Source organism: Trichomycterus rosablanca, chromosome 12 (assembly GCF_030014385.1).
Source record: "Trichomycterus rosablanca isolate fTriRos1 chromosome 12, fTriRos1.hap1, whole genome shotgun sequence".
In the NCBI taxonomy this organism is placed as follows: Eukaryota; Metazoa; Chordata; class Actinopteri; order Siluriformes; family Trichomycteridae; genus Trichomycterus; species Trichomycterus rosablanca.
The window spans coordinates 22,505,911-22,519,140 of record NC_085999.1 but is presented as its reverse complement, the minus strand read 5'-3'; the positions used below and the strand labels follow the sequence as shown (position 1 = coordinate 22,519,140).

At 39.0% G+C, this 13,230-nt stretch overlaps 1 protein-coding gene across 1 annotated transcript in view; it reads left to right on the top strand.

The window, feature by feature from the left end:
• Positions 1-13,230, top strand: part of stxbp5l (syntaxin binding protein 5L) — a 308,382-nt gene that overhangs the window by 79,510 nt on the left and 215,642 nt on the right. Inside the window, 3 exon segments of the mRNA XM_063005373.1 lie at positions 2,396-2,477; positions 6,244-6,326; positions 8,321-8,384. Of these exon segments, the coding sequence (XP_062861443.1) occupies positions 2,396-2,477; positions 6,244-6,326; positions 8,321-8,384 (229 nt within the window).

The following is a 13,230-nucleotide window of genomic DNA, read 5'->3' as shown; positions in this document are numbered from 1 at the left end:
TGTCCACTCTATTAGACACTCCTACCTAGTTGGTCCACTTTGTAAATGTAAAGTCAGAGACGATCACTCATCTATTGCTGCTTGAGTTGGTCATCTTCTAGACCTTCATCAGTGGTCACAGGACGCTGCCCATGGGGCGCTGTTGGCTGGATGTTTTTGGTTGGTGGACTATTCTCAGTCCAGCAGTGACAGTGAGGTGTTTAAAAACTCCATCAGCATTGTTGTCTTTTATCCTCTCAACCAGTACAACACACACCAACACACCACCACCATGTCAGTGTCAATGCAGTGCTGAGAATGATCCACCACCCAAATAATACCTACTCTGTAGTGGTCCTTGGAGAGTCCTTACCATCGAAGAACAGCATGAAAGGGGGCTAACAAAGCATGTAGAGAAAGAGATGGACTACAGTCAGTAATTGTACAAAGTGCTTCTATATGGTAAGTGGAGCTGATAAAATGGACAGTGAGTGTAGAAACAAGGAGGTGGTTTTAATGTTATGGTTGATTAGTGTATAAAGTGCAGTGTGGCATATAAACAACAGTTCAGTTCTGGTTATTTATAAGTTTGATGGTATTTGGGAAAAAATTGTTACTGTGTCTCTTTGATTTTGTGTGCAGGGCTCTGTAGCGCCTGCCATAGGGGTAGGAGGTTAAAAAGTTCGTGTCCAAGGTGTGAGAAGTCTGTGATTATTTTTTCTGCCCGGTTTCTGGTTCGTGTTAGTACAAGTCCTGGAGGGTGACCAGGGGAGCACCGATGATTTTCTCTGCTCTGTCCACCACTCTTTGCAATCTGCATCTGTCCTGTTTTGTGGCTGAACTAAACCATACTGTGATGGATGTGCACATGACAGATTCAATGACTGCAGTGTAGAATTGCTTCAACAGCTCCTGTGGCAGACCATGTTTTCTCAGTTGATGCAGAAAGTACATCCTTTGCTGGACCCTTTTGAGAATGGAGTTGGAAAAACTTCAGGTCATTGGAAATTGTAGTTCCCAAGAACCTGAAGGTCTCCAAAGCAGACACAGTGCTGTTGGATATTGTGTTAGGGGTTTCAAATTAAATGGTCAAATATGTACAGTTGTGTTAACATTTCATTGACTACAAATGCGTTAGAACACGTTCATCTCGAAGACGAGTTCGTTCAGAATCAGCTACTTATCACAAATCGACTGACTCGATTTTGTTAACTTCTCATACATTCCCGTAGCGTCAATGCATTTGCCAGTAGAAGCTGAGCGTCTATTCACTTCAACGGGACTGCATGGAACATTTTTTTGGATGATTGGAGGATCAGTCGAAAGGCTGAATCTCGTTTTGATTGACAGCTATTTTGAGATCTACACCGTCACTTAATCACTGGGAGCTTCAGTCCCATCGCGGATTTTGCGAGTGTAGTCGAAAGACAAACTGCAACCCATTTCTTGGTATTTGCTTGGTGAAATTACTTGACCATTTCCATTGTTCATTGTGTAAATAAAACACACTCATAGTATTTGTTTCAGTTTAACATAATTTCAACATTTCCTTGTTCGAGTTCAGGCCATTTTCTTGAAAAGGAACGGAGGGCAGAATTTATGTATAAATAAATTGACAAATTTTATGATGTAAGCCGACAATGAGCTTCCCCTCTTTGAAAGACCAGCAGCCGCCACTGCTCTTCACATAGGGCCAGGTAGGGCTGAACAGCACTTTTCCCTCAAAAAATGATCAGGCAGGGGTGGGAAAAAAGCTTTCAAAAATAGAAGTGTTTATAGTTTATTTTTGTCAGTTAACAAAATGCAAAGTCAATGAACAAAAGAAAAATGTAAATCTTATTTGGTGTGACCACCCTAGCAGCATCAAATCTTCTAGATACATTTGCATCTACATTTGAAGGAACTATGCACAGAGGTTGTTCCAAACATCTTGTAAACCTAACCACAGATCCTCTGTGGTTGTAGTCTTGCTCAAATCTTTCTGTTTCTTTAAGTAATCCATATCATCACTTCCTGGGCTCCTTGTTCTTCTTTACACTGAAGATTTGTTTGACACTGAAGTTTTAAATGACATTGGCTGTATGTTTGTGGTTGTTTTACTGCTGTAAATGATTCTTTTTTGCTTTATTTATCATATCATAACATGTGTATATTTAATTTTCTACACCATTTTTTGTGATCATTGTGAAAGGCCACTGTAATAAATTGTGATAAATTCTAACGAGTGGAGAGAATAATCTGTGGATGATAACATTCTGCTTTGTGCGTATCACATGTATCACACCACAAGGCTCGAACATAAGAAAAAAGTTCTATATTGCCATAATTGCTGTATTGCCATGAAAGCAGTTTTACCTCAGCTCCAGATTATTCCATCTTTTCTCAATGCTTTGACTTAACCCTATAATGTCATCAGTCTGGGGCGGCCAGGAGTGGACTGCTACTGTCAGCATGAGAGTGGAGCAGCTGTACTGCAACTGCAATTCCTCATCAATGAGGTAACACATTCACACACACACACACACACACACACACACACACACACACACACACACACACACACACACAAAACACAGACAGTTATGTCTTTTGGACATTTCTTTCAAATTCAGTCATAAGAGCATTTGTATGGCTGGGCAGAGATGTTAGTCATGAAAGCTTTAATTGATGTTCCAATTAATTCCTAAGCTGTTCCGTGGGGCTGAGTGTCACAGTAATCACAGTAATCAGTCATTCTCACTAGGGATGTCCCAATCCAATCTCAAAAATCGGAATCGGGGCCGATCAAGGCATTTTTTAACTGATCGGTATCGGCTTTACTAATGCCGATCATAATCCGATCTTTTGTTTTACGTCAGCATGTCCGCTGTGTGGAAATACTTTAAATTGGAAAGTGAAACAAGTCCAGCAGTGAAGTGTAATGTCTGCAATGTGAGCGTTTCACGAGGCGGTAGTAGCAGAGCTGCGTTCATTACTGTAGAATTTTACTATTTACAGTGTATCACAAAAGTGAGTACACCCCTCACATTTCTGCAAATATTTCATTATATCTTTTCATGGGACAACACTATAGACATGAAACTTGGATATAACTTAGAGTAGTCAGTGTACAGCTTGTATAGCAGTGTAGATTTACTGTCTTCTGAAAATAACTCAACACACAGCCATTAATGTCTAAATAGCTGGCAACATAAGTGAGTACACCCCACAGTGAACATGTCCAAATTGTGCCCAAATGTGTCGTTGTCCCTCCCTGGTGTCATGTGTCAAGGTCCCAGGTGTAAATGGGGAGCAGGGCTGTTAAATTTGGTGTTTTGGGTACAATTCTCTCATACTGGCCACTGGATATTCAACAAGGCACCTCATGGCAAAGAACTCTCTGAGGATGTGAGAAATAGAAATGTTGCTCTCCACAAAGATGGCCTGGGCTATAAGAAGATTGCTAACACCCTGAAACTGAGCTACAGCATGGTGGCCAAGGTCATACAGCGGTTTTCCAGGACAGGTTCCACTCGGAACAGGCTTCGCCAGGGTCGACCAAAGAAGTTGAGTCCACGTGTTCGGCGTCATATCCAGAGGTTGGCTTTAAAAAATAGACACATGAGTGCTGCCAGCATTGCTGCAGAGGTTGAAGACGTGGGAGGTCAGCCTGTCAGTGCTCAGACCATACGCAGCTCACTGCATCAACTCGGTCTGCATGGTCGTCATCCCAGAAGGAAGCTGATGCACAAGAAAGGCAGCAAACAGTTTGCTGAAAACAAGCAGTCCAAGAACATGGATTACTGGAATGCCCTGTGGTCTGACGAGACCAAGATAAACTTGTTTGGCTCAGATGGTGTCCAGCATGTGTGGCGGTGCCCTGGTGAGAAGTACCAAGACAACTGTATCTTGCCTACAGTCAAGCATGGTGGTGGTAGCATCATGGTCTTGGGCTGCATGAGTGTTGCTGGCACTGGGGAGCTGCAGTTCATTGAGGGAAACATGAATTCCAACATGTACTGTGACATTCTGAAACAGAGCATGATCCCCTCCCTTCGAAAACTGGGCCTCATGGCAGTTTTCCAACAGGATAACGACCCCAAACACAACCTCCAAGATGACAACTGCCTTGCTGAGGAAGCTGAAGGTAAAGGTGATGGACTAAACCCAATTGAGCACCTGTGGCGCATCCTCAAGTGGAAGGTGGAGGAGTTCAAGGTGTCTAACACCCACCAGCTCCGTGATGTCATCATGGAGGAGTGGAAGAGGATTCCAGTAGCGACCTGTGCAGCTCTGGTGAATTCCATGCCCAGGAGGGTTAAGGCAGTGCTGGATAATAATGGTGGTCACACAAAATATTGACACTTTGGGCACAATTTGGACATGTTCACTGTGGGGTGTACTCACTTATGTTGCCAGCCATTTAGGCTGTGTGTTGAGTTATTTTCAGAAGACAGTAAATCTACACTGCTATACAAGTTGTACACTGACTACTCTAAGTTATATCCAAGTTTTATTTCTATAGTGTTGTCCCATGAAAAGATATAATAAAATATTTGCAGAAATGTGAGGGGTGTACTCATATACACTGTATATGGTGTATGAGTCAAGGATCACTCCGGTTTACAAAACAGTATCTTTTAATCCGAGTATGAAAACTTCAGGACCATAACATACAGCTTTTACGAGTTTACGTGTTACAAGACTGAACGACATCTCAGTATCAAGCACTCTGATTGGCTTAGTTATGTAACCGAGCGTCGTAGTGATGCACTTGCTTAATAAAGAAATAAATAAACGGTATATTCACAAATTGTCGGGAGCATAACACTTTATTAACTTCTTCTGTTACGGTACCGAATAGCGGACAGCTAGAGCCAAGCACGCTATTCCATGCGCTATGGAAGCCCCAAAGGGTCAAAACACACTCGATTGCACTTCGCGTAGAAACGTCCATCAAACCACTGTCACAATACAAGCCCTTTAAGAACTGGCTTTCCTTCATAACAAAAGAGTGACTTTCCATTTTATTTTGGTATTCAGGTTTTACTGTAATGCTGTTAAGTAACTTATTAGTTGTTTTTTTTATATTCAAGTTAATTGGAGATTTCTGTTCATTTTTAGTGTATCACTGCATTAAACAGAATTATGTTCTTTGAATGTAAAGTTCAAAGTGAGACTGTAATTATCTCACTCAGTTTTACTACTACAATGCTGCACTAAGTTTGTTTACTTTTATTTTGTAAAAATAAAAGAACATTAAGCAATAGCTTGGATGCAGGCAATTATTTTCCTACAGCACTGCAGAGCTATTCAGTTGTTAAACATATACATTGGATTAATTTGAATAACTGTAATGTACTTGAAGTGTGCACTGTGTGAACAGTATTATCTAGTTCTTATCTAGACAATATCTAGAAAATACAAGTATCGGTTTGAGACTCGGTATCGGATCGGGATCAAAATTAATGATCGGGATCTGGAACAAAAAAACGTGATCGGGACATCCCTAATTCTCACTGTAAGAGAAATTTTACATTTCAATACTGGTGGGTTGTATTTTTGTAAGCATTATTATATTTTGGCAGGGGAGTTTGGTTTGTTTCACCCCACTGCTACGTTCTCTTCATTGGCTTCCTGTAGCTGCACGCATTCAGTTTAAAACACTGATGCTCGCCTACAAAGCCAAAAATGGACCAGCCCCAAGCTACCTTCGTGGTCTAATCAAACCCCGCTCTGTACCACGCAACCTCCGAGCCTCTAGTCTCGCTCGACTTGAGCCCCCATCCAGGACTAAAGGAAGACAAGCATCAAGGCTGTTCTCTGTTCTAGCGCCGAAGTGGTGGAATGAACTTCCTCTGTCTGTCCGAACATCTGAGTCTCTTGCTGTCTTTAAAAAACGATTAAAAACCCACCTTTTTACTAAACACTTAGGCTGACTTGTACTTATTTACTAACATTTTGTTCCATTCTTTTCCATTTCAAAAAAAAAAAAAAAAAAAAAAAAAAAGCACTTTGGTTCTAACAGGTTTAAGCAGATTTGTGTTCTTTGACTGTTGTTTTCCTAAACTTGAGAAATGAAATGTTCACTATAGAAGCACTTCTGTAAGTCACTCTGGATAAGAGCGTCTGCTAAATGCTGAAAATGTAAATGTAAATGTTACAATTAGTGGAGAGAAAATATTACGAAGCTGAATGCTATAGGTCAGTCTAAAACAGGTTTAGCATTTTAGTCCTTGTAGTGTTTCCTTAACACTTCAACACGAGTAGATTTTCCTCATACAGGGAGGTGGTTATACAGATTATCTGTGGGAATACAGGGTTTCACAAAGATATTTTGGGGATGGGGTTAAATACCCCATCATAACGTAAATAAAGAACTAGCTTAAAATCCTGGGGCATCAGTGACATGCTGATTTATAGTGTTCATTCATTAAATTTTTCTATTTAATCAAGTTTTAATCATTTTATTATTTTATACTCTTCATCATTTTAAATTGTTTCCTCTGTATTTTCTAATTAGTAAAGCACTTTGAAAAATCAATTATTCAATAAATAAAAGGTGCTATATAAAGAAACCTGCCTTGCCTCAGAGATTTGTAAAACTGATTAAGTGTCCTATTTGAGTGAGAACAAATAGAATTGTGCTTAGGGTTTAGCAGTTTGGGGTTATGTTGATATATGAGCTTTTAGTTTTTAGAATTGTGTACATTGTTCCAGTTGTGTGTGTAAAATGGGAAAACTCTGAAGTTAAAAGTAAATTGTGTGAAAATTTGATTTGGATACTTGCACTGTAAGTGTAAAGTGCTGTTAAGAACTATCTTCCAACAAATTTTAATATAAGATAGACAAAATTTATATATATATATATATATATATATATATGTCATGTGAAAAAGTTAGGATACCCCATGAAAACCTTTCTTTTTAAACATATGAACATTTGAGCTTCATTTCAACAGTACTGAGAGATGGAGCTCATATAACTACACAAAAAAATGTTAAAAATTAATTTTAAACACAAGTTGTAAAATGTAATGAACAAAAATGGAAATTTATTGTGAGGAAAAAGTTAGGACACCCCCACATTTATTACTACTTAAAATTAGAATACAGTGCACCACATCAGCTGCAATGATTAGACCATCGTTAGAGGACACTGGTGTTTTATTTAAACCTCAGACATTAGTTTGGTTTGCTCTTGATTGTTGAAGTAAGTGTTATCACCATGATGAGACCTAAAGAGCTCTCAGAAAGAAGGTCGTAGATGCATATGAGTCTGGGAAGGGATTTAAAGATCTCAAAACAATTAGGAATCAGCCATTCCACTGTCTGGAAAACAATTTACAAGTGGAAAACATTTAAAACTACTGCCAACATGGCCAGGTCAGGTCTGTCCTAGCAAGTTCAGCCCAAGAGCAGACCGCAAGATGCATAAAGAAGTCTCCAGTAATCCTACAATGTCATCACAGGACCTACAGATAGCTCTTGCCACAGTTGATAGCAAGGTACATGCATCTACTATCAGAAAGAGAGCGCACAAGTTTGATTTTCATGGGAGGTGTGCAAGGAGGAAACCCTTGCTGTCAAAAAAAAAACATCAGGGCAAGACTAAAGTTTACCAGAGAACTCCTAGGCAAAGACCAGGACTTCTGGAAAAATGTGCTTTGGACAGATGAATCCAAAGTTAAATTATCTGGGCACAGTAACAGAAGACATGTTTGGTGCAAACCAAACACAGCATTTGAGCACAAGAACCTCATACCAACTGTGAAGGATGGAGGTGGAAATCATGTCATGGTTTGGGGCTGCTTTGCAGCAACAGGGCCTGGCAACCTCTCCATTATAGAATCCACGATGAATTTTTTACTGTATCAGAGGGTGCTTGAGGAAAATGTAAGACCATCTGTCCAAAAACTGAAGCTGAAGCGAAGGTGGACCATGCCACATGACGACAACCCAAAACATTTCAGTAAATCCACCAAGGAATGGCTCAAAAGCAAGAAATGGAGAGTTCTGGAATGGCCAAGTCAAAGCCCGGATCTGAATCCTATTGTTATGCTGTGGGGTGATTTGAAACGGGCTGTGCATGCAAGAAACCCCTTAAACCTCACATAGCTGAAGAAATTCTGCATGGAGGAGTGGGAAAAACTTTCTCCCAGTTGATGTCAGAAACTGGTAGATGGTTATAGGAAACGTCTAATTGAGATTATTTCAGCCAAAGGGGGAAATACCAGCTATTAGGGCATAGGGTGTCCTAACTTTTTCTTTACAATGAATTTCCATTTTTGTTCATTAAATTTTACAACTTATATTATACATATACATATATGTTGTCCTCACATTATTTTTTTTGTTTAAGATCAACCAGGACACACCCAGGGCCTGTTGTCCACCTAAGTGACAGCCCGAAAGATGAAGGGAAGGTAAGAAAATATTTTTTTCTAAAAGTATACTACATTAGATATAGTGGATTCAGAAATTATTTGATACAGCTGTGGTCAAAATTATAAACAAATATCTCCTGAAACATTGTTTTGGGAAACTGCTTGAGTTCATATAAACTTGTATATTTGATACATAAAAGCAGACAACAAAAAAATAATTTAAAAAAATAAAAGAAATTCACAACCCCAAATCAGAAAAAGTTGGGACAGTATGGAAAATGCAAATAAAATAAAACTGCTCCTTACATTAACTTGTCATGTTTTGTCTGCTCAACTTAATTTCATTTGTTAATATACCTCTATTCCTGAATATCACCACCCAGCGCCACCCAGCTTTGTGGTAATATTTTTCTTCAAAATCTATTCAACCTGAGTCTCAAGCAAAAACAGGTACCAGTGATTTGGAAAATATCCTGTCTGGTTCCTGTTCCAAAGAAGTCCTGTTCCTCATCTCTGAACGACTACAGACCTGTGGCCTTAACATCCCACTTAATAAATGTCCTAGAAAGACTAGTGCTGTCATACCTGAGGTCTCAGGTCAGCCCTTTTCTGGACCCCCTGCAGTTTGCTTACCAACAGCAGGTAGGTGTGGATGATGCTGTGATTTACTTACTGCAGAGCAGTGGTGGCTGCTGGTCTTTCAAAGAGGGGAAGCTCATTGTCGGCTTACATCATAAAATTTGTCAATTTATTTATACATAAATTCTGCCCTCCGTTCCTTTTCAAGGAAATGGCCTGAAATGGGTTGCAGTTTGTCTTTCGACTTCACTCTCAAAATCCGCAATGGGACTGAAGCTCCCAGTGATGGTGTAGATCTCAAAATAGCTGTCAATCAAAACGGTATTCAGCCTTTCGACTGATCCGCCAATCATCTTGCAGAAGCTCAGCGTCCAGACCCGCCCACAGCTCCATTCACCCCCAGAGACGCTCAGTGCCCGGGGGCGAGACAAAATTGTTGCATTTATCCAATGACCGGCGAGTTTCGAAGCAATGAAAAAAACCTTTCCATGCAGTCCAGTTGAAGTGAATAGACGCTCAGCTTCTACTGGCAAATGCATTGATGCTGCGGGAATGTATAAGAAGTTAACAAAATAGTCAGTCGATTTGTGATAAATAGCGGATTCTGAATGAACTCGTCTTCGAGATAAGTGTTCTAACGCATTTGTAGTCAATGAAATGTTAACACAACTGTACATATTTGACCATTTAATTTTCGACATTTTAGGGGAAGCTGAGCTTCCCTTGCAGTCTTAAAGAAATCGCCACTGCTGCAGAGGGCTCACTTCCACTTGGACCAGAGCAACACCACAGTGAAAATCACTTTCTTTGACTTCTCCAGCACTTTCAACACAATTCAACCTTGCATACTGGGAGAAAAGATTGAGAATATGCGAGTGGACAAAACCATGATCACCTGGGTCTTCGACTACTTGTCTAAAAGACCACAGTATGTACAGCTGGGAACCTGCCAGTCTGAGTGCCTGATCAGCAACAGTGGAGCACCACAGGGAACTGTGCTTTCCCCTTTCTTTTCACCCTGTACACCACCGACTTCCAGTACAGGTCAGACCTCTGCCACCTTCAGAAATTTTCTGATGATTGTGCAGTGGTTTGGGTGTATCAGGGATGGACAGGAGGATGAGTACAGTGACCTTGTGAGCAGCTTCGTGGAGTGGTGTGGGAGGAATCATCTGCTCTTAAATGTGTCCAAAACTAAGGAGATGTTAGTGGACTTCAGGAGGAATATGACCACAACTGGACCCGTTACCATCATGGGTCAAAATGTGGAACTGGTGGACACTTATAAGTACTTGGGTGTCTGGCTTGACAACAGACTGGATTGGAGGGCTAACACGGAGGCTGTGTACAGGAAGGGGATGAGCAGACTCCACTTTCTGAGAAAGCTTGGGTCCTTTAATGTCTGCAACAAAATGTTGTCTATCTTGTCTGTTGTTGTGGGGGCTGTGTTCTTTGCAGCTGTGTGATGGGGAAGCAGCATCAGAGCAGGGGATGTAAAGAAACTCAACAAACTGATCAGGAAGGCTGGCTCAGTCTTGGGCTGCTCACTTGACAGTTTCGAGTTGGTGGTTGGAAGGAGGTCACTGAATAAACTCACAACCATATTTGACAACCCATCACACCCCCTTCATGACCTGTTGGTCAGACAGCAGAGCACTTTCAGCAACAGACTCATCCAACTCCACTGTAACAAGGAACAGTACAGGAGATCATTTGTACCAGCAGCGATCACGCTGTATAATGCTTCACTAGCTCGGGACATCATCGAACACTAAACTACTATCAGGACAGACTCATGGAGCATGTCCTAGCACTCTGTTTATAAAGACTATACTACATATCTGTTATTATTTAACACTACAACAGCTTAGTATATCACATATTACATATCTCATCTAAAACATTTAATGCTAGGATACTTCTTAAGTTTTTTTATATAACATACTACATTTTTTATTCTATTTATTCAATTACATAGTGTGTACAACATTACTTGTGTACTTTAATTCTTTGTACTTAAATACTTTTTGCTTTAATGTACCTGGAGCTGCTGTAATAACTGACTTTCCCTATGGGATTAATAAAGCAATCAATCAATCTATCTATCTATCTATCTGACCTGCAACACATTCCAAAAGAAAGTTGGGACAGGGGCAATTTAGGGCTAGTAATGAGGTGAAAAAACTAAATAATGTGATTCCAAACAGGTGATGGTAATCATGGTTTAGTACAGAAGCAGCATCCAGGAAAGGCTGAGTCTTTAATGATAAATCTGAAACACTAAATCGCTCGATATCCTCAGGGCCAAAATGTCTTTTAAGTGTGGTGAAAAGGAATGGCAACATTACAAAGTGGTAAATGCTTTACTGTCCCAACTTTTTTGGAATGTGTTGCAGGATATGCAGGAATGGATGTTTATTAATGAATGAAATAAAATTGACCAGACAAAACATGAAATATCATACTGTCAGCAATTAAATAAAAGTCAATGTAAGAAACTCTGTGTTTTTTGTTTTTTTATTATTTGCTTTTTCCATGCTGTCCCAACTTTTTCTGATTTGGGGTTGTAAAACAATGTTAGGACACAAGTAATGAAATGAAAAGTCATGAATGAAAGAGCACTTTTTTCCATGGAAGATACTTTTAAACTTGGTCTGATTTAATTTATGTGAACTGTACAGATGTTTGATAGAGTTTAAATCTGTGCTTTGGTTGTTCAACCAAATGGCTTTGAGGGTACAGACCCTCAAAGCCATTTCAGTGTTGTTTTGCCTGTATGCTTCAGGTCACTGACAGGTAATGTTGAACTGTAAGCTGTAAGCTAAAAAGCACTGGCATATTGACTTCATAATTGTCCTTACAGTGCAGTGTTAATTATGGGCTTATATAGAACCAGCTGTGTGCCTTTCCAAACTGTGTCTAATAAAGGATGTCTAAAAAACTCAAGGGGTCTAAATACTTTCTGAATCTATTGTATATTGATTGTCTTTATTAATATATTTAAATTAAATATATTTTAAACTATGGTGAATGCAAAGTTCCTAACATTTCTCATATACAGTAAGTATTAAAAATACAAAAAAAATAATGGTTTTAGAAAAAAACATTGTTTTATGTAAAGATGCTTTGTTTTTTGTTACCAAAATACAGAAAAAAAACTTGCATGAATATGAGCTGGTCTTTAAAAATAGCTTGCTAATACTGGAGGTTAAAATGAAGAGTAAGTTTGAGAAAAGTGCAGCAATTGCAGCCTGCTGAGTAACTTTTTTTTTTATCCAATGTCTAGCAAAATGTCATTATAACTGTTAATTTAATATGTAGTAGGTTGTTGAACTTGATATTTAAATGCTTAATATTTTGCCAATCACAGTATATCTTAACCTTCAACTTGTGAGGCTTTTCTTCCCAGTATATTTCTGTATTTTTTTTAAAAACTTGTAATTCAAATAAATTGTAATTTGTTTACACATTAGACATAGACTATTTTTATTCAAATTAGGCACTTGATTGGCACAGCAATAAAAACACAGTAGCACACCATAGCTGCTATCTCAAACTTGTGAGCTCAAAGCTTAAAGTACTATTGGGAGGCTGGGTGCCTATACAGATTGGATCATCCCTGAGTGGGATTGCTGAATATGGTTCCTCATAACTGCTGCAACATAACATTAATAACGTTTGAACAATTAAACAGGGAAAATGGAGATCAGTGTGTGATACTTAATGAAGTATGAACTCACCTCGTGCAAGTAATAAGAAGCATTTGGTACTGTACATGGAGGGGGCATGTGACATTTGCATCTTTGTAAAATCAGGAGTGGAGGTCTGCAGCAGTGGAGTTGATAGTATATATTTTGTACTTGGATACGACTAGACTGAGAGGAAAATGGGGGAATTGCATAAATAAGAAAAATTGTAGACATGCATCTGTGCATTTCAAGCCTGCAACACATTTCATCTATTTTTTTATTAGTTATATAGAAAAAAAAAATTTCACTTTAAAAAAATGTTAATTTTGGGTGGTTATATTAATGTAGTGTAGATCAGGGTTTAAAATGTTATTTTAGGGTTGTTATGGTAATGTAGTGTAGATCAGGGTTTAAAATGTTAATTTAGGGTGGTTATAGTAATGTAGTGTAGATCAGGGTTTAAAATGTTTATTTAGGGTGGTTATAGTAATGTAGTGTAGATCAGAGTTTAAAGTGTTAATTTAGGGTGGTTAGTGTAGATCAGGGTTTTAAATGTTTATTTAGGGTGGTTATAGTAATGTAGTGTAGATCAGGGTTTTAAATGTTTATTTAGGGTG